This window comes from Tachypleus tridentatus, chromosome 13, assembly GCF_004210375.1.
Source record: "Tachypleus tridentatus isolate NWPU-2018 chromosome 13, ASM421037v1, whole genome shotgun sequence".
NCBI lineage: Eukaryota > Metazoa > Arthropoda > Merostomata > Xiphosura > Limulidae > Tachypleus > Tachypleus tridentatus.
This window is the reverse complement of record NC_134837.1, coordinates 9974917-10001159: the sequence shown is the minus strand read 5'-3', so window position 1 is coordinate 10001159 and position 26243 is coordinate 9974917. Positions and strand designations below refer to the sequence as shown.

The 26243-nt window shown below is 31.3% G+C and overlaps 1 protein-coding gene across 1 annotated transcript in view; it reads left to right on the top strand.

The window, feature by feature from the left end:
* The first annotated feature begins 461 nt into the window (after positions 1 to 461).
* LOC143240541 (neuropilin and tolloid-like protein 2) overlaps positions 462 to 26243 on the top strand; it is a 57678-nt gene continuing 31896 nt past the window's right edge. The window contains exon 1 of the mRNA XM_076483141.1: positions 462 to 503. Coding sequence (XP_076339256.1) covers positions 473 to 503 — 31 coding nt within the window. The 5' untranslated portion in view covers positions 462 to 472. The remainder of the gene's footprint in view (positions 504 to 26243) is intronic.

The following is a 26243-nucleotide window of genomic DNA, read 5'->3' as shown; positions in this document are numbered from 1 at the left end:
TAACACAGTTTATTGCAATTTAGCTGTGCTAACACAGTTTATTGTAATTTAGCTGTGCTAACACAGTTTATTGTAATTTAGCTGTGCTAACACAGTTTATTGTAATTTAGCTGTGCTAACACAGTTTATTGTAATTTAGCTGTGCTAACACAGTTTCTTGTAATTTAGCTGTGCTAACACAGTTTATTGTACTTTAGCTGTGCTAACACAGTTTATTGTACTTTAGCTGTGCTAACACAGTTTATTGTAATTTAGCTGTGCTAACACAGTTTATTGTAATTTAGCTGTGCTAACACAGTTTATTGTAATTTAGCTGTGCTAACACAGTTTATTGTAATTTAGCTGTGCTAATACAGTTTATTGTAATTTAGCTGTGCAAATACAGTTTATTGTAATTTAGCTGTGCTAATACAATTTGTTTACGGTAAATAACTGATTACATTCTCTTTGTTTTCTAGTCCTGGGTGCATCTATGCTTCTGTCATATTTCCAGGAGTTAAACGGTAAGTTTTAGTTTAAGCATCTCGAATATTACAGATATGGTTATCACCCTAGGATTCTAGAGACTTAGCTAATAATTATAAAAACAGACCATCTCTAGTCTGTCAGATAGATGCTTGTTTCAGTTTCCTCTAATAGAGATATAGTACCTAACGATACTTCTATTAAGTTAACTACCGATTTACAGATAGATACAATGGTTAGAACGTCTTTTAAAACTTTCATTCATAAATTACATAACATTCCAACATAGTTTTTCTTGGCGATAGTTCAATATTATATGTTCTGATATCCATTGAATTTCTAACAAACCAAACTAAAAACAAAACTAAAGTTGCCATTGTTTGTCCATCAACCATAAACGCCTCAATTCATGTTCTCATCCTGCTCTACAAGATAAACCACATATCACCAAACTTTGTATTTCATACTATCACCCTGTTCTACAAGATAAACCACATATCACCAAACTTTGTATTTCATACTATCACCCTGTTCTACAAGATAAACCACATATCACCAAACTTTGTATTTCATACTATCACCCTGTTTTACAAGATAAACCACATATCACCAAACTTTGTATTTCATACTATGTTCTCATCCTGCTCTACAAGATAAACCACATATCACCAAACTTTGTAATTCATGTTCTCATCCTGCTCTACAAGATAAACCACATATCACCAAACTTTGTAATTCATGTTCTCATCCTGCTCTACAAGATAAACCACATATCACCAAACTTTGTAATTCATGTTCTCATCCTGCTCTACAAGATAAACCACATATCACCAAACTTTGTAATTCATGTTCTCATCCTGCTCTACAAGATAAACCACATATCACCAAACTTTGTAATTCATGTTCTCATCCTGCTCTACAAGATAAACCACATATCACCAAACTTTGTAATTCATGTTCTCATCCTGCTCTACAAGATAAACCACATATCACCAAACTTTGTAATTCATGTTCTCATCCTGCTCTACAAGATAAACCACATCTCACCAAACTTTGTAATTCATGTTCTCACCCTGGTCCACAAGATAAACCACATCTCACCAAACTTTGTAATTCATGTTCTCACCCTGGTCCACAAGATAAACCACATCTCACCAAACTTTGTAATTCATGTTCTCACCCTGGTCCACAAGATAAACCACATCTCACCAAACTTTGTAATTCATGTTCTCACCCTGGTCCACAAGATAAACCACATACCACCAAACTTTGTAATTCATGTTCTCACCCTGGTCCACAAGATAAACCACATATCATCAGGGTTCGTCGACTCGACGTATTCGTGCTACGATTTGTTTTAATTCATTTAGAAATCCTAAAGAACCATAGAATAAAATAAATAAACCTTCTAAAGATTTTCACTAGAAAATAAAATATCGCATCTATAAGTTTGATATTTGTATAAATTTGGAGTTATAAATCATTTCATTGTCCTGCGTGTTTATTAAGAAACAAGTACAAATGCTTATATTTGTTTTAATTATAATTAATAATTTTGTATTTTTGTTAATCTTCATGAACGTTTCTTTAAATTTCTTATTTAATGAATCTGTAAATTTTATCTTGGTTTTGGTTTGAAAAATAACGTGTGAATTTTCACGATCATTAGTGCACAAAAAGAACAAACATTTGACCATACCAAGAGCAGACTATCCTTAAAAATTTGTTAATCGGAATAGTTAATAAATGTAGCCTGTTTCATATATATATACACACATACACACGCACACAAGACACACATTTTAACATGTTTGATGTTGTTTTTTTTATATTCAAACAGTCACTTAGGTTTTATTGTCGCAACGAAATTTCACACAGAAAAAAAAAGAGTAAAATGATTCAATTAGGCCTACCTCATTTTCTTTTCCTTTCACTTTTATTACTGAAATAATGATGAAAATAACAAATCAAGCTTTTAACAAAAGCTTTCTAACAAGTCACCAAGTTAAGGTTCTATTCTACCACTTTCTTTCAATCTCTGTGACAATATCCACTGAAACGGAACCCATATTGGCTTATACATTTGATAAGGAAAGGAACAAACAATTTTAATTCGGTGCCTAAAATGGCTTCTCAAGATATAAACAACTACATCACGCTATGACAAACAAGACTGGAATGCAGTGATTGATCAGAAGTCGATGAAATTACGCTTGTATTCAAGTTACGAGGTCAAATTATCGCCATCTTATTTCAAACTTTATATCTTTCTTTTTAGCGGGCAGTAAGTGGCGTATTTTGCTTTTGTTTGTTTTGAATTTTACGGAAAGCTATGCGAGGGCTATGTGCGCTAGCCGTTCCTAATTTAGCAGTGTAAGAATAGAGTGAAGGCAACTAGTCTTCCCCACCCACCGCCAACTCTTGGGCTACTCTTTTACCAACGAATAGTGGGATTAACCGACACATTATAACGCCTCCACGGCTGAAAGGGCGAGTATGTTTGGTGTAACGGGGATTCGACAGATTACGAGTCGAGCGCCCTTAACCACCTGGCCTTATTTTGCTCAGACAAAATTCTGGAAATTGAAAAACACTAATGTTTTCTATATATGTAAAAACGGCTCGTTTGGGTTGAGAAAATATATTTTACGTAGAGGAGCGAACAACGTTTCGGCCTTCTTCGGCCATCGTCAGGTTCACAAAGAAAGCAAGAGGTAACTAACCGGAAGCTGACCACATGTTTTAAAGGGGGTTGTGTAACTGAGTGTCAGAATTCTTAACGATCGTATGAGTGTGTACTGTTCATAGTGGTGTAAGGTATGCTAGTTCAGACATAACGGTAACAGAAGTACAAATACACTAAGAAAACAGAAAGACTTCTCGTACAATCGCCGTGATGAAATAATAATCAGTGATGTCGAGAAAACCCACTTGTAGCCATTTTTACATAAATATTTCTCTATTTGAAATCAAACCAAGAACTTCAATATTTGTACATTAACTTAAATAAAGATTTTTTATTCAATCAGTTTTAACATTGCAATATTTTGTATGTGTGTTTCTAACTAAGCACAAAGCTACACGATGGGCTATCTGTGCTCTGTCCACCACGAGTATCGAAACCTGGTTTCTAGTGGAGTGAATCAACAGATATACCGCTGTGCCACCAGGGGCAAAATGTTTTTTTTTTTTAAAGTGTGTGGGAAAACAACTACAACTTTATTTTTTATAATTTGTTTAGTTCAATGGTGAAAAGTTGGCCTCGAGGTGGCGTAGACCCATTTGTGCCTAATAGAGTTAATATACATGAAAGAAAGTACTATCGATGTTTATATGCAAAACGGCTCGTTTTTTTCTAAACCTTTCAGTGTTATGAAAAGCAGCAGGCCTAATCTTCAAGTGATGAGAGTAGTTTTCACTACTGATTATTCATGGATATTATCATTCATCACAATTAGAACCTTCTCCATTGAAAGGATTTCTACTAAATGAAATGCTCAATCCTGTGTGTGTTTACAAATACCTCCACTAAAGTAATTTTTTGCCAAATGGCACGTTCTACAACACGTGTCTTTACATGATTTTCATTGTAAAAGGAATTGTAAAATGGAACATCCTACGTCATCCTACGTCATGTATTTTTAGAAACTCCTCCACTAAAAGGAGTTTTGCGAAGATAAACGTTCTAAAAAACGTCTTATATTTGCATTTCGTTATTTGTTATTTGTTGAACAACATAAGATATTAACAGCCCATTCTCCATTTTCAGAGAGAATCCACATTCACAAAAAAAAAAAAACAGATGAGAAATTGTGTTTAAAAATAAATAAAATTGTTAGTATCAGTTGATTAATTGCTACCTGCTTTTAGCTATGCACATGAGAATTAATTATAGGTAATTTTCAGAAGAATATATTCAATTATTCTTGATATTGCGAAATTATGCTGGATTGTGAGTTCAAGGGTTCATTGTTCGCGGTCCATTACCACGTAGTCGTGCTTCGTGCATAAAGGCTGAGCGTGCTACGTGAGAGACGATCAAATCATACTCTTAGATCAAACAAAGAGATGTTAATATTATCTCTAACTAGTTGACGTCTCTCTCCCAATGTGACAGCGGTAAGATTACGTACTTACAACTCTAAAATAAGGGTTTGATTCCCTGCGGTGGACACGACAGGTAACTGAATGTCGTCTTGTGCTAAAACAAACAGTCTTTCCCTCTAATTTATCAGTTTGAAATTACGGACCACATTATATCAGATTAGCCTCTCACGTAACTTTGCGCAAAAGACCCGGCACGGCCAGGTAGTTAAGCACTCGACTTGTAACCTGAGGGTTGCGGGTTCGATTCCCTGTCACACCAAACATGCTCGCCATTTCAGTCTTGGGGGCGTTATAATATTTCGGCCAATCCCACTATTCGTTGGTAAAAGAGTAGCCGAATAGTTGGCGGTGGGTGGTGATAACTGCGTACCTTCCCTCTAGCGCAGATAGCCCTCGCGTAGCTTTTGTGCGAAATTCAAAACAAACCAAACAAAAGTTTTGCGCAAAAAAACAAGTCGTGCTTTTCCCCTCACAAACAATGAAATATTTTATTTAGAAACATTACAAAACTAAAACAGCAAGTGAACCAGAAAAAAGAAAACTCCCATTAACTAATCTCGCCGCATGACCTCATAACCTGTCTACAGTGTACATTAACTCTGTCAACAGTCCAATGAAACAAAAGATTACTTAGATTAATCGTATGATTTTGTTGGCAATTTCAATTAATTTCTTACGTAACATTAGTTTTAATGGTGCATTCTTTCGCCTTACTGTTCGAGAATAGCTGTAGGCTTAAAAAAAAGGTTCGTTACGTACGTTCCTGGTTATTGCTGGTATTTTTTAGAACCCATAGACCAACATGAAACAACGCTTAGGCCTTCTTGTCCATAACAAAAAAATAAACTCTCTACAGTATAAATTTAAGTCGAATATAAGCTAATGTACAATAAAAAAAAGTTATTGTGCATTTGGTAGTTGAATCAGCTATCTGCGTACCAAATCAGGTGGAGAGAGAATTTTACTGTTAACCGAGAGATAAACCAAAACAAAAACTTTGATGGAAATCTTGTAATTGCCATATGACTGAACTAACGCAAAGCCCTTGTTCTAATTGTGGATAATTTTACTAAATATTTCTTTTAATAAAATAATCTTGTTCTGATAAACGTCGGCACAACTTTGTAAACAGATATTAATATGAAATACACAGAACTAGTTGTACGCTTGTTGTACGTTATGTTTATATACTTAAACGTTTGTATTGTCGTTTCGACTGAAGAGGTCATTTCGTGTTCAGCACATGGCTTAACGTCTGGAATTTTATAAAAGGCTAAGGAATATATAAGAAAAAGTGTTACTGATTGATTAGGCTTTTATACTATTTGTTTGTTTATAGGGATAGCGAGTTAGCTGGTCGGTTTGTGTGGTCCTTCAGTCCTGAGAATATTAAGTTTGTCTCTGAAAGAAGTATTAGATATTAGTACGTGACAATTAACAACTAAATTATTGTTTAACGCTATTACAGAATTAGGCCTAGCACTCGGTAAACTTTATGTTATTACATGAAACTCGTAATCAAATAATGAAGAGTATTTTGTAATGAACGTGAGCTCAAATTATTTTTCGAAAGATTGTTTCAGGTGGATATTTTTAGAAAATAAATAACATTCACCTAAGTGACATTAAGTATAAATAAGGTATAAATTATAATCGTTTGTGTCACTCTATTCGGTTAAAATCGATCTTGTTTTATATAGAACAAGAATTTTCCTTTTGAGTCTAAGTTGTGGAAAACTCAATATGAAATTCAATTTGCAATTATTTTATTATTCCTGATATACGTAATTTATAAAAACATAAAGTTAAAAGGAAAACCTATGAAGTTAAATATGATGTACAATATCACTAAAGAAATCAGTGTCAAAGTAGATTTATCTAACCCATAACCTTTGCTTTCAATCCAGTGGCACTGAACATTCAGTGAAGTGAGCATCCAATGCGTTACGAACATCAATTTCAAGAAAGAATCCATTGTTTTAATAGAATAATATTCTTTTTATAAACGTCATTATGTAAAAGTTGCTTAATTGATGGCTAATATGTATTGTGTAACATTGATCCACGTCATGAATCGATGTTATATAATCAGCAAATCAGATGTTGACGACACGACGAGAAGCTGGTATTATCTGTTTGTTATTGAATAGTGAACAAACAAGAGCAAACTTGTGTTTAATATTCTATTGTCTGTTTCATCTCCTAACACTTTTCGCCATGTTTAATGTTTCATTTTCTGTCTGTAACACTTGACGCATTCAGTTTTCGACTCGCTGTTAAACGAGAAATGAGCTCCATAGTCAGTAAATGGAATATAGAGTATATTTTCGAAGTTGCTCCTGCCACAAAATCCTTAAGTAAATATTCCATTGAAGATAATTTCAAAAATACATCCTGATTACAAGTAAGGTGTGAAGATATATATTATATAATATGGGCAAGTGGTTATGACGCGTCGATTAGCAATCTGAGGGTTGTAGGTTCGAATCCCTGTCACACCAAACATGCTTGCTCTTTCAGCCGTTTGGATGTTATAATACTGACGGTCAATCCCACTATTCGTTAGTAAAAGAGTAGCTCAAGTGTTGGCCGTGAATGGTGATGACTAGCTGCCTTCCCTCTAGTCCTATGCTGCTAAATTAGGGACGGCTAGCACAGATGGGCCTCGTGTAGTTTTGCGCGACATTAAAACAAACATATTATTACACTCTTTTCATGACTTTAATTAAGCGATGTTTTGTCATATAAAGTTTGATGTTGTTACTTTAGATCAAATTAAGGACAAAGAATTTTTTGAGGTGATTATCTGAAATGTTAAAAAATGGTGGGGAGATAACACCAGATTAGCTTGAAAGCGCCACCTGAATTCTTCAATAATTATTACTTAAGCTGTTGAATTTTGATCTATATTGTCTTTAAAACAATAAAGAAGGCCTACGAATGTCATCAGATCTTCCACTTACATTCTTTGGTAGCAGTTTCGTATTTATTATATATATTGTGTATTTAATCTTGGTTCCGCTTGTATATTCTACAGAACTTTATTACCTCTGTTATGCTACTTACATGTTATTTCTATCATCTTGTTACCAGTTGCGCATTATCTACATGAGAACCACTAAATCTTGGTGTCCTTCATAATTTCTGTACGTGTGGTATCTTTAGTCACTATACTTTGACTATGGTACCGTTGCATGTTCTCAGCATTAGATTTCTTTGACCGTAGTACCGATCGCATTTCTGTACATGTGATTACTCTAGTCATGATACTGGTTTCCATTCTGTACATGTGATTACTCTAGTCATGATACTGATTTCCATTCTGTACATGTGATTACTCTAGTCATGATACTGGTTTCCAATCTGTTCATGTGATTTATCAACCATGTTACCAGTTACATGTTCTTTACACGTGGTTAATATGCGTACGCGATATCTTTAGTCTTGGTACTCTTTGATCTTCTGTAATTTAATTGTTTTAATTATTGGTATTTGTTTCGTATTTTCTATGTGTGACTGTTTTTAATATTTGTACCGGTTTCCTGCTATTTTCATGTCACGTCAGATTCAATTTCCCTTTGAAATTCTCCACATCTGTGCTGTTGGTAAGTGTAGCTTGTGACTGTTTAATAAATAGTTTTAATAATTATTGTAGATCTCCAAGTTGTAATTCCACCTTTAGAAACTAAGCCCCCCAATAATAACGAAACTCCATTGTATTGAAGTTTAAGTTTATATAAAGAGGATACGTTCATCTTTACCCCTAGTATAACGAAACCCCTTTGTACTGAAGTTTAAGTTTTTATAGAGAGGAAACGTTCATCTTTACCCTTAGTATAACGAAACCCCTTTGTACTGAAGTTTAAGTTTTTATAGAGAGGAAACGTTCATCTTTACCCCTAGTATAACGAAACCCCTTTGTACTGAAGTTTAAGTTTTTATAGAGAGGAAACGTTCATCTTTACCCTTAGTATAACGAAACCCCATTGTATTGAAGTTTAAGTTTTTATAGAGAGGAAACGTTCATCTTTAACCCTAGTATAACGAAACCCCATTGTATTGAAGTTTAAGTTTTTATAGAGAGGAAACGTTCATCTTTACCCCTAGTATAACGAAACCCCATTGTATTGAAGTTTAAGTTTTTATAGAGAGGAAACGTTCATCTTTAACCCTAGTATAACGAAACCCCATTGTATTGAAGCTTAAGTTTTTATAAAGAGGATACGTCCATCTTTACCCCTAGTATAACGAAACCCCATTGTATTGAAGTTTAAGTTTTTATAGAGAGGAAACGTTCATCTTTACCCCTAGTATAACGAAACCCCATTGTATTGAAGCTTAAGTTTTTATAAAGAGGATACGTCCATTTTATAGGTTCTATTGGAAGCTTTGTTGTGTTTATCCTACCGGTTGAGCTTTCTTTGAGAATCCTTTAGTTTGAATAGCTAATAGTTTCTGTGATATACTATACTACAGTCGTATGCGGCACCGTCATTACTACTAATGAAACGTCTTTACGTGCAAGCAATTCGAAGATGTCAGGAGGGATTATCTTTTCTGTCATGAGTTTGGTTTACACGGGTTAATATCAGAAGACGGTGCTTAGATTGGCTTCATAAAGTACGTCATTCTGAAGCTCGTGATGTTACAGAACCAATTAAAATGTCAGTAGCAGCGTTAAAATGTGGTCAGTATCAAGTAGTGGATTGTAGAACAGGGAAACGATGTTACTGGTTATAATTTACCTTATCCTGTCAATAACAGGATGAAAACAAACTTGTCCAATATGTCTTGTTCTCATTGTCATCCTTTAGATAGCAGATGTCGACGACACAAGGGTGATTGAAACTGACTCAGAACATTTCAGTCAGTATACTGAGCTAGTATTATCTGTTATTGAAGTGACAAGATCGTTCAATTGCATTGTTGATTAATAAAACTAACAATCAGTTTCTAGAACAAACAATTAGTTTCTATCCAGTAATGGAAAGGAAAACATTAAGCAACTCATTTGTTTTTTTCGTAAATTCACACACAGTTAAACTAGGGCTAGCGTAGATGGAAAAGAGGAAAAGCATTTCTTAGAGCACTTTTGCTTTGACTGAATACTAGGATTTAACTATTATCTCTAAAACAAACCTGCAACCCCAATGTACCAACAGATATATTTTGCGGCAATAGAACGCGAACAACATATCCGCAGATCACAGTCCTGCACATTGCCTACTGGGATACACGCTTTACCCATCTGACAGCTACCTTATGGTCGTATTGATCTAAGGATTAATTGCATTGTGTTGATTATAAAGGAAAGAAAATTTACATCTATCTTGAATCCATGTTGATCTAACAATTAGCTGTACTGTGTAACACTAACCCCCAAAAATAGGATTTTCTGGTGATCTTTGAGTCGTTTATATGAGAGATAATACGTCTACCTGGAAACCATCTTGATCTAAAAGTTGGTTGTATTTTGCAACATCGACCTGAATGGAGAGTTTTCAGGCGACATTTCAGTCGATTACAAGAAGAAGCATATTGATAGTTATTATGAAACCATTTTCATTAAATTATCATTATTTTTGTATAAGCACGATTCAAATAAAATAATTCGTCTCATGATATTCTAGAAAAAAGTTCAAATTAATAATCAGTTAGAATAATCAAAATGGCAGACAGCAAAGTTATCTTGTTCTAAGAAAAGACTTGTTGAGGCTGAAAACTGAACTAATAAAAAAGGTAAATTTTCTTTATTAAAAATATAACAAAATTTTGTTGTCATTTTATACTTTGATTGGTTATACTACAGATATTTATAATATGTTAAACTCATGCACAAGAACTAGTGCGTGTCATGAGTAAGGTATAGTTTTTTTCAAAATAATGACCTGCTGCATGCTTTGCCAAGCCGTGTTCAACAGATTAAGTGTATTTTTTAAGTTAAAATCAACAAGTACAGAAGATTAAGTTAGTAATGGATCATTACAGGTTCACTGACTTGAGGAGAGGGGGTAAAGTCTCTACTATAAACATAATAATGGGCTGTTCTTTGTCCAAAGAACGAGATGTTTCTTTTGAAATGTTTCGACCTTGGTTAAAGCGAAGTTTCGTGAGTTGTACGTCTTTTTTGCCTTCAGGCGTTAAAATAAATAATTTAGTTAATCTAAATACGCCTTTTCACTTGGAAGCTTATTACGCCTTTTTTCTCTCGTTTACAAGTTGTATTATTGTTTGTTTGTCTTTTGAATTTCGTGCAAAGATACAAGAGGGCTATTTGCTCTAACTGTTCCTAATTTAGCAGTGTAAGACTAGAGGTAAGGCAGCTAGTCATCAACACCCACCGCCAACTCTTTTACCAGCGAATTGACACCACAGCTCCTACACCTTAGAGCTTCCACGTTTAACAACAAACAAAAACGAAATCTACACTGTTAACATTAGATTATATCTTTGGAATGCAAAACTTGCTGAAATTCCGAAATTTTCAAAACTAATTCCGACTAACTTCAGTTTCCTTTAAAATCATTAAATCCGTGAAGTATTCATGACGTAGCTTTATTTTTGTTGAACGTATGTAATCCTCCAAACATTAACATTGTATCTGGAACTAGTCTTAACACATCTCCTTTGGTTTCTGCCGTAAAATATCCGAGCTGGTATATTTCTGTGCTTATAGAGAACAATACCATATCACGATCCTAATTACCTAGCAAAATATCAGTTTACCATTCAGAATCTTTTGTTCCTTCAACTATCATTCGATGCTTACAAACAGTATTTATTATTCCGGCATGGTTGTCTGGTATTGATTTTCTGACTTTACGTTGAAGGTTCAGTTAGTCGATGAAACGTGCACGATGCGGAATCTACATGATCAAGAGACTCACATTTTACCGCCGCTTAGAATCTTGGTGTTTTACTAATTGGACAAGACCAATTCAAATGTCATATAGTGATAGACTTAGTGTTATTCTAGCTAAATTCAAAAACACGTTTCTTTCTAACCTTTAATTACTGGTATAATAAACCACTAATCAAGTTTCATATTGTCAATGCCATTTTCAGTTAAAACTACTTGTTGCTCGAATATTCATATCGTATATAATAACTATTACTGCTTTTATTTTTTGGATAAATATATTTCGTGTAGTAGACATTTTATTTCGAAGGCTACATTGATAAATATAGTATCTCTCAAATCTCTAAACTATATGTTACGATATCAATTATATCTATCAAGTATTGGAAGGTTTGTCTTTATTTCGAGGAATTTGGAGAACTGACCATCAAGTAATATAAAGAAAAAGAAATTCCTTCCTAATTTCTGTGCTAACAAAAATATGTGTAGATTATATCATTAAAAATAATTCACTGTTAATAATGTGACATATTAGCATTTTTTATTAGACTGATATGATAGTCTTGAATATTTAAGAAAACATATTAAACAGCAAGCTATACGACTAAGTAAAGTTAGGCTCACTTAATGAGAAAAAAATGTAGTCAATTGTTTTACAATTACAAATAATATTTTTGTGAAGTTAACAAATAACTGAGTACGAAGAAACCACACAGTTACAAACATATTACGTAATAAAGTACTAATTGCAACTTACTGGAAATAGTACATGTATTAATTGTTCATTTTTAGGACTACATGCACAAAACTGGCTCTAATTTTGGGCTAACAGACATCTAGTCAACAGTACTCTCCGCCATCTGCTAGTCTATTTTTTCTAAACAAAAGGTAGTGTGTGACTGTCGCTCTTGGAAACTTCTGACAAATTCAATATAGTATTTAGTGTTAAAAATATAATAGGCCTAATACTGATATTGTAAAACAAGTTTAATTAATTATTATAACAATGTTTCACCAGCTTAAAAAAGGCGTTCCGCATCAACTGCTGCCATTACAAATGACTGATATAAATGATGTTCCAACCACTTTGACGCGTTTGATGCGTCTCGTCTGACCTATGAGCTCTGTATTGAGTCAAACGCGTCGTTAGCAGTGGATATGGCAGACACAATATGATAAAGATACCATTACACAACCTTCTCCTTCTTGAAAAACCTGAAGAAGATAAACGTTTCTCTTACGTTGAAACGTCATTATTTGTAAGAATGCTTCGTGTTCACACCATTACACTTTAGGAGAAAGTTCAATACAATCAGAGAAATCGAACAAGTAATCTTCACGTCATTATCTATAATAGAGAAAGAATAAAAAATTAGTTAATCTTAATAGAGTGGGATATCCGTAGTATTTATTAATTATTGGTTTTTATATCTTTTATAATATTCTTTTATTCAGAGTCCGGACTTTATGATAGCTTTGTGTAAATACTTGATCAATTCATTATTGATATACGGTGTTACCCACATAGATTGTAAAAACTTGTACCATGTAGTCCTGTGTTTAATGTGTTGTTGAATATGTTTACACATTGTACTTCTTTCTTTCTACTTCTGGTTGTTAAAATTTGTGTTATTTATACGTTTAGGTAGCTATTTTCTAGAATAATCTAAGTTCAATATTTTTTCATGTTACATTTTTGTGTTTCAACACATTATATGTATCCTTGGTATTAATTCACTCCTTTTCTTACAGAGAGAAAATTGGTTTCTTATGATATTTACTGCATAGAGATGTGTTTGTGTGTTTTTCCCATATTTTAATATCAGAAGAATGTCTATAACAAGGCAAGTTTAGATGCACTGTTTGAGGTTTAAAAATGAAATTAATTTTGGGCCTAAGTTTACTTGAGTTACTTGTATAAATAAGTAAAGTGTTCCGTGATTCCGAACACCAAATATGTTATCTGAGTAGCGACACCAGACTTTATTACCAATGCTAGTTTCTTGTTTTCAGTCGTATGTGATTTTTATTCACCACACTAAATGAAAACAACAGATACAGCAATCTTATAACTTCTCGTGATGTGTTGGATTTGTAGGTAAATACCAGTTCCAATATGGAAATTACTGATACGTAAAATACAACAAAGAGCAACTTTTATCATTTCAATCAGTAAGCCCAAAAGATCTAAGTATATATATATGTATATATATATATACATATTTTGTTTTAAAATTTCAACAAGAATAGAGGCTATATAATAAAATCACATCAAAATTACACAGAATACTGTCCAGCCACGTCTTTAAGCAATTATTTTACAAACACACTATATAATCATTGAGTGTTGTTTACTTTCTTAATAACTACTATTTAAGCTAAGATCATTACATTATTTCAATTAACAAACATACTGTACAATCATTGAGTGTTGTTTAGTTTCTTAATGTCTAATGTTTCAGTTTAGATCATTACATTATTTTAATTTTACAAACATACTGTATAATCATTCAGTGTTATTTAGTTTCTAATGTTTAAGCTTAGATCATTACCTAAATTTTAATTTTACAAACATACTGTATAATCATTCAGTGTTGTTTAGTTTCTTAATGTCTAATGTTTAAGCTTAGATCATTACCTACATTTTAATTTTACAAACATACTGTATAATCATTCAGTGTTGTTTAGTTTCTTAATGTCTAATGTTTAAGCTTAGATCATTACCTACATTTTAATTTTACAAACATACTGTATAATCATTCAGTGTTGTTTAGTTTCTTAATGTCTAATGTTTAAGCTTAGATCATTACCTACATTTTAATTTTACAAACATACTGTATAATCATTCAGTGTTGTTTAGTTTCTTAATGTCTAATGTTTAAGCTTAGATCATTACCTAAATTTTAATTTTACAAACATACTGTATAATCATTCAGTGTTGTTTAGTTTCTTAATGTCTAATGTTTAAGCTTAGATCATTACCTAAATTTTAATTTTACAAACATACTTGTGCTGGAATGTTTGTTTGCTCTATTTCATTTATTCTTGCATCATCTGTCGTTCATTTTATTATAAGTTCGCATTCATCTCATCAAAACTGTTTTTTTTTCGAAATTCTCGTAAATAATTTATACTTTATTTAAAACTGGCACTGTGTAAATGATTAGAATATTCCCGATTTTAAACAATAAGCACTGACTAAAGTTATTTGACATAAACTTAGGTTTTGTGATGTACAAATGTCAATGGAGAAAATTAATGTATCAATTTCATATATGTTTTAACAGTAAAAACCAACGATGCATTTCTTATTAAACATAAAACATGTCTCAAAAGTGAAAATCACAATGGCATATCTTATAAAACATAAAATATATCTTAAGAGTGAAAACCATAAGTGCGTCTTTTGCAAAACATAAAACACTTTAAAGATGAAATCAACACTTTTATATCTTGTACAACATAAAAAATATTTCAAAAATGAAAAGAACACTTTACTTCTAATAAAACATAAAAAACTTTAAAATAAAAATAACACTTTTATCTCTTGTAAAGCATAAAACATCCTTTAAAACTGAAAACACTTGTGTCCCTATTAAAACATAAAACATACTTTAAAATAAAGACAACACTTCTATCTCTTGCATAACATAAGACATACTTTAAAAATGAAACCAACACCTGTATTCTTTGTAAAACATAAAATATACTTTAGAAATGAAAAACACTTTTGTATCTCTTGGAAAACATAAAACATTCTATAAAATTAAAACAACAATTCTATCTCTTGTGAAACATAAGACATACTTTAAAAATGAGAACCACTCTTATATCTATTGTAAAACATAAAACATACTTTGAAAATCAGAACAGCTGTATCCCTTTTTAAACATAAATCATTCTTTAAAAATGAAAAAAACACTTTTATCTCTTGTAAGATATAAAATATATTTCAAAAATGAAACGAAACCTTGTATTTCTTGCAAAACGTAAAACATACATTAAAAATGAAATAAAACCTTGATTTTTTTATAAAACGTAAAACATACTTTAAAAATGAAAAAATTGTCTATTTTGTAAAACATAAAACATACTTTAAAAATAAAACCAACATTTGTATCTGTTCCAAAACGTAAAACATACATTGAAAATGAAAACGGCAGTTGTATCCCTATCAAAATATAAAATTTACTTTAAAAATAAAAACAACAATCGTATCTCTTTAAAACATAATTTCATACTTTAAAAATGAAAACAACACTTGAATCTCTTGTAAAACAAAAAATATACTAAAAATGAAAACAAAACCTGTATCCTTTCTAAAACATAAGTCATTCTCTAGCAATGAAAAAAACACTAATATCACATGTAAAACATAAAACATACTTTAAAAATAAAACCAACCCTTGTATCTCTTGAAAATCGTGAAAAATACATAAAAATAAAAATAACACGTGTATTTCTTGTAAAACATAAAACATACATTAAAATAACATAACACATATTATCTCTTGTAAAACATAAGATATACTTTTAAAATGAAAACAACCCTTGTATCTCTTGTAAAACATAAAACATACTTTACAAATGAAACAACATTTCTATCTCTTGTAAAACATAAGACATACTTTAAAAATAAAAATAAAACATTTATATCTCTTTAAAACACAAAACATTCCTTAAAACTTTAATACAACACTTGTATCTCTTGGAAAACATAAAACATACATTAAAAATGAAAATAAACCTTGTATCTCTTGTGATACTTTAAAAATGAAAAGAAAACTTGTCACTTATGTAAAACATAAAACATACTTTAAAAATGAAACCAACACTTAAATATCTTGCCAAACGTAAATCATACTATAAAAATTAAAACAACACCTGTATCCTTGGTTAAACATAAAATATATTTAATAAAGAAAACAAATCTTCTATCTCGTGGATGAATTTAAACATTCTTTAAAAATGAAAACAACACTTTTATTTCTTGTAACACATAAAACATACCTAAAAAAATAAAAACAACTCTTTTATCCCAATCAAAATACAGAACTTACTTTAACAATGAAACCAATACTTGTATCTCTTGTAAAATATAAATCATACTTTGGAATTGAAAACAACACTTCTATCTTTTGTAAAACATAAGAGCATTTACAAAATAAAAGCAACACTTCTATCTCTTGTAAAAAGTAAAACATAGTTGAAAATGTATCTCATGTAAGACGTCAAAATACTTTAAAAATGAAAACAAACTTGTATCACTTGTAAAATATAAATCATACTTTAAAATGAAAACAACACTTATATCTCTTAGAATATATAAAACATACTTTAAAGAAAAACCAACCCTTCTATCTCTTGAAAAAGGTAAAACATAGATTAGAAATGAAAACAAACTTTGTATCTCTTGTAAAACGTAAAGCACACTTTAACAATGAAAAGAAAATTTGACTCTTTTGTAAAACATAAAAGATTCTTTAAAAATGAAACCAACACTTGAATATCTTGAAAATCATGAAACATACTTTAAAAATGAAAACGACAATTTTATCTCTTGTAAAACATAAAACATACTTTGGAGTTGAAAACAAAATTTTACCTCTTCCAAAACATAAAACATACTTTACAAATGAAGAGAACACCTGTATCAGTTGTATCGCATAAAACATACTTGAAAATAAAAACAACACTTATATCTCTTGTAAATCGTAAAACATAATTGGAAGACATAAAAATACCTTAAAAATGAAAACAACATTTTTTTCTTATAAAACATAAAACCTACTTTAAAAATGAAAACAACACTTGTATCCCTATCAAAATATAAAACTTACTTTAAAAATGAAAACAGCACTTGCATCTCTTGGAACACATAAAACATTTTTTAAAAATTAAAACAATCTTTTAACTTCTTGTAAAACATTAAACATTCTTTAAAATGAAAACAACACTTCTAAATCTTGCATAACAGAAGACACACTTTACAAATGAAAACAACACCTGTATCACTTGTGAAACAAAAACCATACTTTAGAAATGAAAAAAAAACAACTTCTATCTCTTGGAAAACATAAAACATACTTCATAAATTAAATCAACCATAGTACCTTTGGGAAAACGTAAAATATTCTTTAAAAATGAAAACAGTCCTTGTATTTCTTGTAAAACATAAAACATACTTTAGAAAAGAAAAAAACACACTAATAACTATAGGAAAATATAAAACATACTTTAAAAATTAAACCAACCATTGTGTATTTTGGAAACGTAAAATATTCTTTGAAAATGAAAACAACACATCTCTCTCTAGTGAAACATAAGATATACTTTAAAATGAGAACAACACTTGTATCTCTTCCACAACATAAAACATACTTTGAAATAGAAAACAACACTTATATCTCTTGTAAAACATAAAATATACTTTAAAAATCAAAACAACTTTTCTATCTATTGTAAAACATGAAACAGGCCCGGCATGGCCTAGCGTGTTAAGGCGTGCGACTCGTAATATGTGGGTCGCGAGTTCGCATCCCCGTTGCGCCAAACATGCTCGCCTTTCCAGCCGTGGGGGCGTTATAATGTGACGGTCAATCCCACTATTCGTTGGTAAAAGAGTAGCCCAAGAGTTGGCGGTGGGTGGTGATGACTAGCTGCCTTCCCTCTAGTCTTACACTGCTAAATTAGGGACGGCTAGCACAGATAGCCCTCGAGTAGCTTTGTGCGAAATTCAAAACAAAACAAAACATGAAACATAATTTAGAAATTAAAATAACACTTGTATCTGTTGAAAACATAAACAACTAAAAATTAAACCATCCCTTGTATTTCTTGCAAAGCGTAAAACATACTTTAAAATGAAAACAGCACCTCTGTCCCTTGTAAAACATAAAATAAACATTAAAATGAAAACATTTGTACCTCTTGTAAAACGTAAAACATACTTTAAAAGTCAAAATAACACCTGTATATCTTGCAAAACATAAAACATACTTGAATAAAGAAAAAAAATCTTCTATCTCTTGTACAAATTTAAACATTCTTTAAAAATGGAAACGACACTTTTATTTCTTATACATCATAAAACGTACTTTGAAAATGGAAACAACTCTTGTATCCCTATCAAAATATAAAAGTTACTATAAAAATGAAAACAGCACTTGTACTTTACAAATGAAAACAACATTTCGATCTCTTGTAAAATATAAGACATCCTTAAAAAATGAAAACAACACTTATATCTCTTGTAAAACATAAAACATACTTTAAAACTTGAAAAACACTTCTATCTTTTCCAGAACATATCAGATACTTTAAAAAGAAAACAACTCTTCTATTTCTTCTAGAACATAAAACATACTTTTAAAATGAAAACAATACTTGAATCTCTTGTAAAACATACCTTGAAAATGAAAATAATACTTGTATCTCTTTTAAAACATAAAACACACTTTAAAACTGAAAAGAGCACTAGTATCTCTTGTAAGACATTAATAATGCTTTAAAATGAAAACAACTCCTCTATCCTTTGTAAAACATACTTTTGAAGTGAAAACATTTGTGTCCCCTTGTAAAACATACTTTAAAAATGAAAACAACATTTGTATATCTTGTAAAATATTAAAAATACTTTAAAAAACAAAACACTTGTATTTATAGTAAAACTTAAAACATACGTTAAAAATGAAAACAACACTTGTATCTCTTGTAAAGTTTAAAACATACTTTAAAACTGAAGACACTTGTGTTCCTATTAAAGCATAAAACATACTTTAAATATAAAAACAATGCTATATCTCTTATAAAATATAAAACATACTTTATAAATGAAAGCAACATTTGTATCCCTTGTAATATATAAAACATACTTTAAAAATGGAAAAAAATTGTATCTCTTTTAAAACGTAAAACATACTTTAAAAATGAAAACAACCCTTGTACCCTTTGTATTACAGCATGTATTTCGTTGACAACCGCTCCGGAATCAAACACCTTAAACTGCATTCTGCAATATATGTTTGGCTAACCACTTACATAATTTGGCACCCTGGCCTCTATTCTATAACATATATTTTGCTGACCACTTACATAACCTTGCACCCTGACCTATGTTCAGCACTGTGTTTTTTGACTTTTGACTTACAGATTTTAATACCCTGAACTGTGTTTCATAATGTGTTTTTACTGACAACGCACATATTTAGACACTATGATCTCTATGTTACATGTTTTTCACTGACCAATTACAAAATCAGAATCCCTGACTTATGTTTTCTTGCACTGATTGTTTTTGTGTTGTTTTTTTTGCTGGCCACCGTTAAAAAATTTCAAAAATCCTGATCTCCGTTCTGCAGTGCCTTTAGCTGGCCATTGTTACAAGTAATAATATATTGAAACTTAGCTGTTAAAGTCGTGTCAAATTTCGACAGTTTCATTCTCCTGACTTAGTCGCTAAGAAAAGCAGCAGAACAATTTCTATATTTTATTTGCTGTTCATATAACTAGGTCAGTATCAAAATCACTACATTGCCGAATTCCGGTCTTCTGTAGAAGGTATAGTAACGTGGAAGAAAACGTATGCACTTCAACCTTTCATATAGACAACCGAGTTGACTGAATCAATACTGTTATCGTATAACGACTTACACTTATTTAATATGCACCTTCTTATTGTAAATGGAAAGCCACACAGGTTCGCTCACTCTACTTTCAAATTCTGCATAATAACTCATATTTAAATATATATTCTGTTAACAGACGTGTCATTAGTATGAAAAACAAACATTGAAGTGTTCACAACTTCATTCGTATGGTTTTAAAGCCTGCTTTTCGAGGGATCGGAACTTTCAACCATATAAATGAAATATCTCATTTAAGCTGTATTATTTCACCTTATAAAATTTCTGTAGCTTTGAAGCAAAAAAGTAAGGGTTAAGAATATAACCTTCACTTGAAGGATGTTACATGCATCACATCACCACAAACAAGGGAACATAACATCTTCTTTTAAAAGACATAACTAATTGTTGCAAACAATCGTTTATCGTAACTGACGATCCTCAGGTTAAGCCTAATGTTAGGCTTATCATAGAGAGTTGAAATATTTTTGTTTTATTCTAGTGAAACCACCTACGACACGATTAGAAATTTCACTATTTCTATTTTCGTTTTTTAACATGCACTAATTTAAATCTCTAGACAGGTACACTTTTCAGTGAGCTAAGTTTTCAAACATTACTTTTATGATATTCTCTTGAATAATATGTAAGTAGAGCTACACTTTCCGCTGCGTTAAAGTTCCAAAAGTTAGAGTTTTTATTTGGTATTAAATTAAACAGTGAAAACTTACGCATAATATTTGTATAGATTTAAATCTCCAGAAAGTTACAGATTTTATCGTATATTAAACGAAATGGGCCAGAAAAAAGACTAAACCTGATACTTTACAGAGATTTATATCTATAGAAAGCTATGCCTGTTATCATATGCTGAATTAAATCTCCAGAAAGCTGAGCCTGTTATCTTATGTTGAATTAAATCTCCAGAACAGCTATGCCTGTTATTTTATGCTGAATTAAATCTTCAGAAAGCTATGCCTGTTATCTTATGTTGAATTAAATCTCCAGGAAGCTACGTCTTTTATTTTATGTTGAATTAAATATCCAGAAAGCTATCTATGCCTGTTACGTTGTATTCAACTCAGTTTCCAGAAATTACACCTATTACCTTGCAAAGAACTAAATCTACACATAGGGTTGGCTGTTACCTCATAGTTAAATAGACCTGAAGAAAGTCATGCCTATTACGAACTAAATCTCTAATAAGTTACTCTAATATTGAACTAAATCTTATCACCAAGTCCAGTAAATATCCCGAAATGTCGTATGGTGGAATTATTGTTGCAGTGAGCCAACGAGTAACACAAATAAAAAGAAAACGTTATAAACCTCTTACGGCTTTCAAAGTTACGAGCAAGATTCTATGAATAGGAAGTAGCTAACAGTAATGAACGTATAGATTACACGTCACGAATTAGAAGTAACTCAACCTGTAAGTTTCATTGTTGCTAATAACAAGTTACAAAGTATTTCAATAATGGTATTTAACGGTTTGAATAGCATGTTATAAATAGCAAGTAACTATTTAGTGTTATAAATAACGCATTAAAAACTAAGAACTACGTCGTCGTACGACAAACAGATCATAAACTATGAAGTAATTCGTGATGATAAAGTCATTACTTTGAAGTAAGTTTCTCTAGTCCTTCAATGTTCCAAGTATTACGTTGTAAACAACAAAACTAAGAAGTATCGGTAGCTACGAAGTGTCTTCCGTGTGGTCTTCAATGTTGTAAATAATGCATTAGAAACTCTGAAATAGTTCTTCTCGTATAATTCAATGCTAAAAATAACGTGTTAAAACCTACAAAGTCTATCTGAACTAAATTGGTTTTTATTGGCCAGTCTCTAGCGTGTAATAAACAAATACATATGATATTTAATTTGTACTTTCAATCTCTGAATGAAGAACCTCGCCTAGCGTCCTCGAATTTAACAAATAGACCTACAAATGTATCTCAGGAAGGCTGGTGTGGGTATTAACACTTTTACCAGACTGAAGTAGAGAACAACGTTTCGACCTCCTAACGTCATCTTCGGGTTAACAAAGGTGACCTCTGGTTGTTCTCTGCTTTATTTTGGTAAAAGTGTTAATACCCATACAAGCCGTCCTGAAATACATTTTCACTTCAAATGGGCTGCTCGTCATCACATAATAGGCCTATATACAACCTCAAACAGAAAAACAGGCCTATAGTCAGTCAAGAAACTGACCATAAGTCTGATTATTTCGAGAATGACTCTCACCCTGTTTACTTTGAGTGCATCTATAATTCTTTTAATTTATTTTGAAAATAAATAAAGTCTTAACTTTCCAGTTTCACAAGCTACAAAAGCGTATTGTTCTTCATCAGGCAGTCAGTATATTAGTATACTATATAAGGATGGTTCAGATTGTTCAGCAAAATATTATTTTAAATATCTCATCGACAATTCATCAGAACCTTACAATACTGTATATTGTTTCCTTTTATAACAATATCCATGTAATGACTGAGTCACAAGTTCTGATAATGTCTGTAAATATCATAGCAAAAGTTTGGATTTCTGGATTTTTTTTCCAGTTCTTTCTTTATCACATGATAACTTAAAAACAAAAACAAACAACTGTGTCAACCAATTTCACTGAGGTGACATAGTTTCAAACGGAGGATCAGCTTTTATATGTATTATTAATAAGTAGTAGTAATTTTTAAAAAACTCACAATTCTAGTTTAAACTATGTTATCATTACCCCTTGAAGCTAGCTTTTTCACAAACATCTGTTGTCCCTTTAGATAGTTTAAGGACAGGTGAAACAGGAATTAGTAGCCAATAATAGATAAGCAATAAATATTACGTTGCAACCTCATTGTATTTAGAACTTTGTTATAAATACAACCTTTCTATGTTTAATGAAACACTGCATTAAAACAACAAACAAACAAGTAAAGAAAACCTTTTGTAAAAAAGGAAGTAAATATATGGATGGCAGATTTCGGTTCTTTAAAAAGAGCGCAAAGGAGACAATAAAGATGGCAATTGAATTATCCCTACATAATAGCATAAGCAAGAAATAACATATAACAATATAATGTAATTATTTAATTACTATTGAGTTTAATTTATCGTATTTTTAGCTTTTAACATACTACTAAACTGTGTGCTTGTTATGTGTGGATGATACAAACGTCTTCCCTACTATCTTGTTTACATTGTTTTTTGAAGGATTGATGTTAGCCATCCATTCAATTACTTGATTTTTGAAAAGTGTTTTTCACGTATTGTATAATACAACACCATCTACTGGATAGCTTTGCATATAGGTCGGTGGTTTGAGTGGCATTACGTCACAGTGAGTTTGAAATAAACCTGCCCTTACTGATTCTATGCAAGTTTCTAATGAGAATAATGGTTTATGGTCGATATGCTGTTCCATTGTTATTACAAAGTGGAATATTTTTATGTGTGTGTGTGTTTTCTTATAGCAAAGACATATCAGGCTCTCTGTTGAGTCTACCGAGGGGAATTGAACCCCTTATTTTAGCATTATAAATCTGTAGCCTTACCGCTATACCAGTGGTGGACAAGTGTAAGAATAGGTTCACCAAAAAGTAAGGAAACAAGGTAAGAATGAGTAAAATATGATAAAACTTTATTTGTAGAACCTCACAAGAGAGTGTTTATAACATCCGGTCCATGCCTACTTCGTTTATTATTTTATATCCTGTATATAATAAACGAGATGAACTGAACTTATAGAACTTGGTTTGTTTGTTTATTTATAATTAAGCACAAAGCTACAAAATAGGCTATCTCTGCTCTGTTCAACCTGTGGTGTGAGTCCGCAGACATACCGCTGTGTCACTAGTGGGCAGAACTTAGTTATGCTTACTATACAATGACTGTAGTTTCTGTGTATTGAATTATTGGATATAATACATGTACTATAAAGTGTGTTTATACGACACCAAAAGAATCAGTTATTCATGTGTACTCATAATTTGCATGTATGTAAGAATCAGGTATTCATGTATATCCATAATTTGTACCTGTATAAGAATCAGGTATTCATGTGTACCCATAATTTGTATGTATATAAGAATCAGGTATTCAGGTGTACCCATAATTTGTATGTATATAAGAATCAGGTATTCATGTGTACCCATAATTTGTATGTATATAAGAATCAGGTATTCATGTGTACCCATAATTTGTATGTATATAAGAATCGGGTATTCATGTGTACCCATAATTTGTATGTATATAAGAATTAGGTATTCATGTGTACCCATAATTTATTTGTGTATAAAAATCAGGTATTCATGTGTACCCATAATTTGTATGTATATAAGAATCAGGTATTCATGTGTACACATAATTTGTATGTATATAAGAATCAGGTATTCATGTGTACCCATAATTGGTATGTATATAAGAATCGGATATTCATGTGTACCCATAATTTGTATGTATATAAGAATCAGGTATTCATGTGTACCCATAATTTGTATGTATATAAGAATCGGGTATTCATGTGTACCCATAATTTGCATGTATATAAGAATAGGGTATTCATGTGTACCCATAATTTGTATGTATATAAGAATCGGGTATTCATGTGTACCCATAATTTGCATGTATATAAGAATCGGGTATTCATGTGTACCCATAATTTGTATGTATATATAGGAATCGGGTATTCATGTGTACCCATAATTTGTATGTATATAAGAATCGGATATTCATGTGTACCCATAATTTGTATGTATATATAGGAATCGGGTATTCATGTGTACCTATAATTTGTATGTATATAAGAATCAGGTATTCATGTGTACCAATAATTTGTATGTATATAAGAATCGGGTATTCATGTGTACCCATAATTTGTATGTATATAAGAATCAGGTATTCAGGTGTACCCATAATTTGTATGTATATAAGAATCAGGTATTCATGTGTACCCATAATTTGTATGTATATAAGAATCAGGTATTCATGTGTACCCATAATTTGTATGTATATAAGAATCGGGTATCCATGTGTACCCATAATTTGTATATATAAGAATCGGGTATTCATGTGTACCCATAATTTGTATGTATATAAGAATTAGGTATTCATGCGTACCCATAATTTCTATGTGTATAAGAATCAGGTATTCATGTGTACCCATGATTTGTATGTATATAAGAATCAGGTATTCATGTGTACCCATAATTTGTATGTATATAAGAATTAGGTATTCATGTGTACCCATAATTTATTTGTGTATAAAAATCAGGTATTCATGTGTACCCATAATTTGTATGTGTATAAGAATCAGGTATTCATGTGTACCCATAATTTGTATGTATATAAGAATCAGGTATTCATGTGTACCCATAATTTGTATGTATATAAGAATCGGGTATTCATGTGTACCCGTAATTTGTATGTATATAAGAATCAGGTATTCATGTGTACCCATAATTTGTATGTATATAAGAATCGGGTATTCATGTGTACCCATAATTTGCATGTATATAAGAATCGGGTATTCATGTGTACCCATAATTTGTATGTATATAAGAATCGGGTATTCATGTGTACCCATAATTTGCATGTATATAAGAATCGGGTATTCATGTGTACCCATAATTTGTATGTATATAAGAATTAGGTATTCATGTGTACGCATAATTTATTTGTGTATAAAAATCAGGTATTCATGTGTACCCATAATTTGTATGTGTATAAGAATCAGGTATTCATGTGTACCCATAATTTGTATGTATATAAGAATCAGGTATTCATGTGTACCCATAATTGGTATGTATATAAGAATCGGGTATTCATGTGTACCCATAATTTGTATGTATATAAGAATCAGGTATTCATGTGTACCCATAATTTGTATGTATATAAGAATCGGGTATTCATGTGTACCCATAATTTGCATGTATATAAGAATAGGGTATTCATGTGTACCCATAATTTGTATGTATATAAGAATCGGGTATTCATGTGTACCCATAATTTGCATGTATATAAGAATCGGGTATTCATGTGTACCCATAATTTGTATGTATATAAGAATCGGGTATTCATGTGTACCCATAATTTGTATGTATATATACGAATCGGGTATTCATGTGTACCCATAATTTGTATGTATATAAGAATCGGGTATTCATGTGTACCCATAATTTGTATGTATATATAGG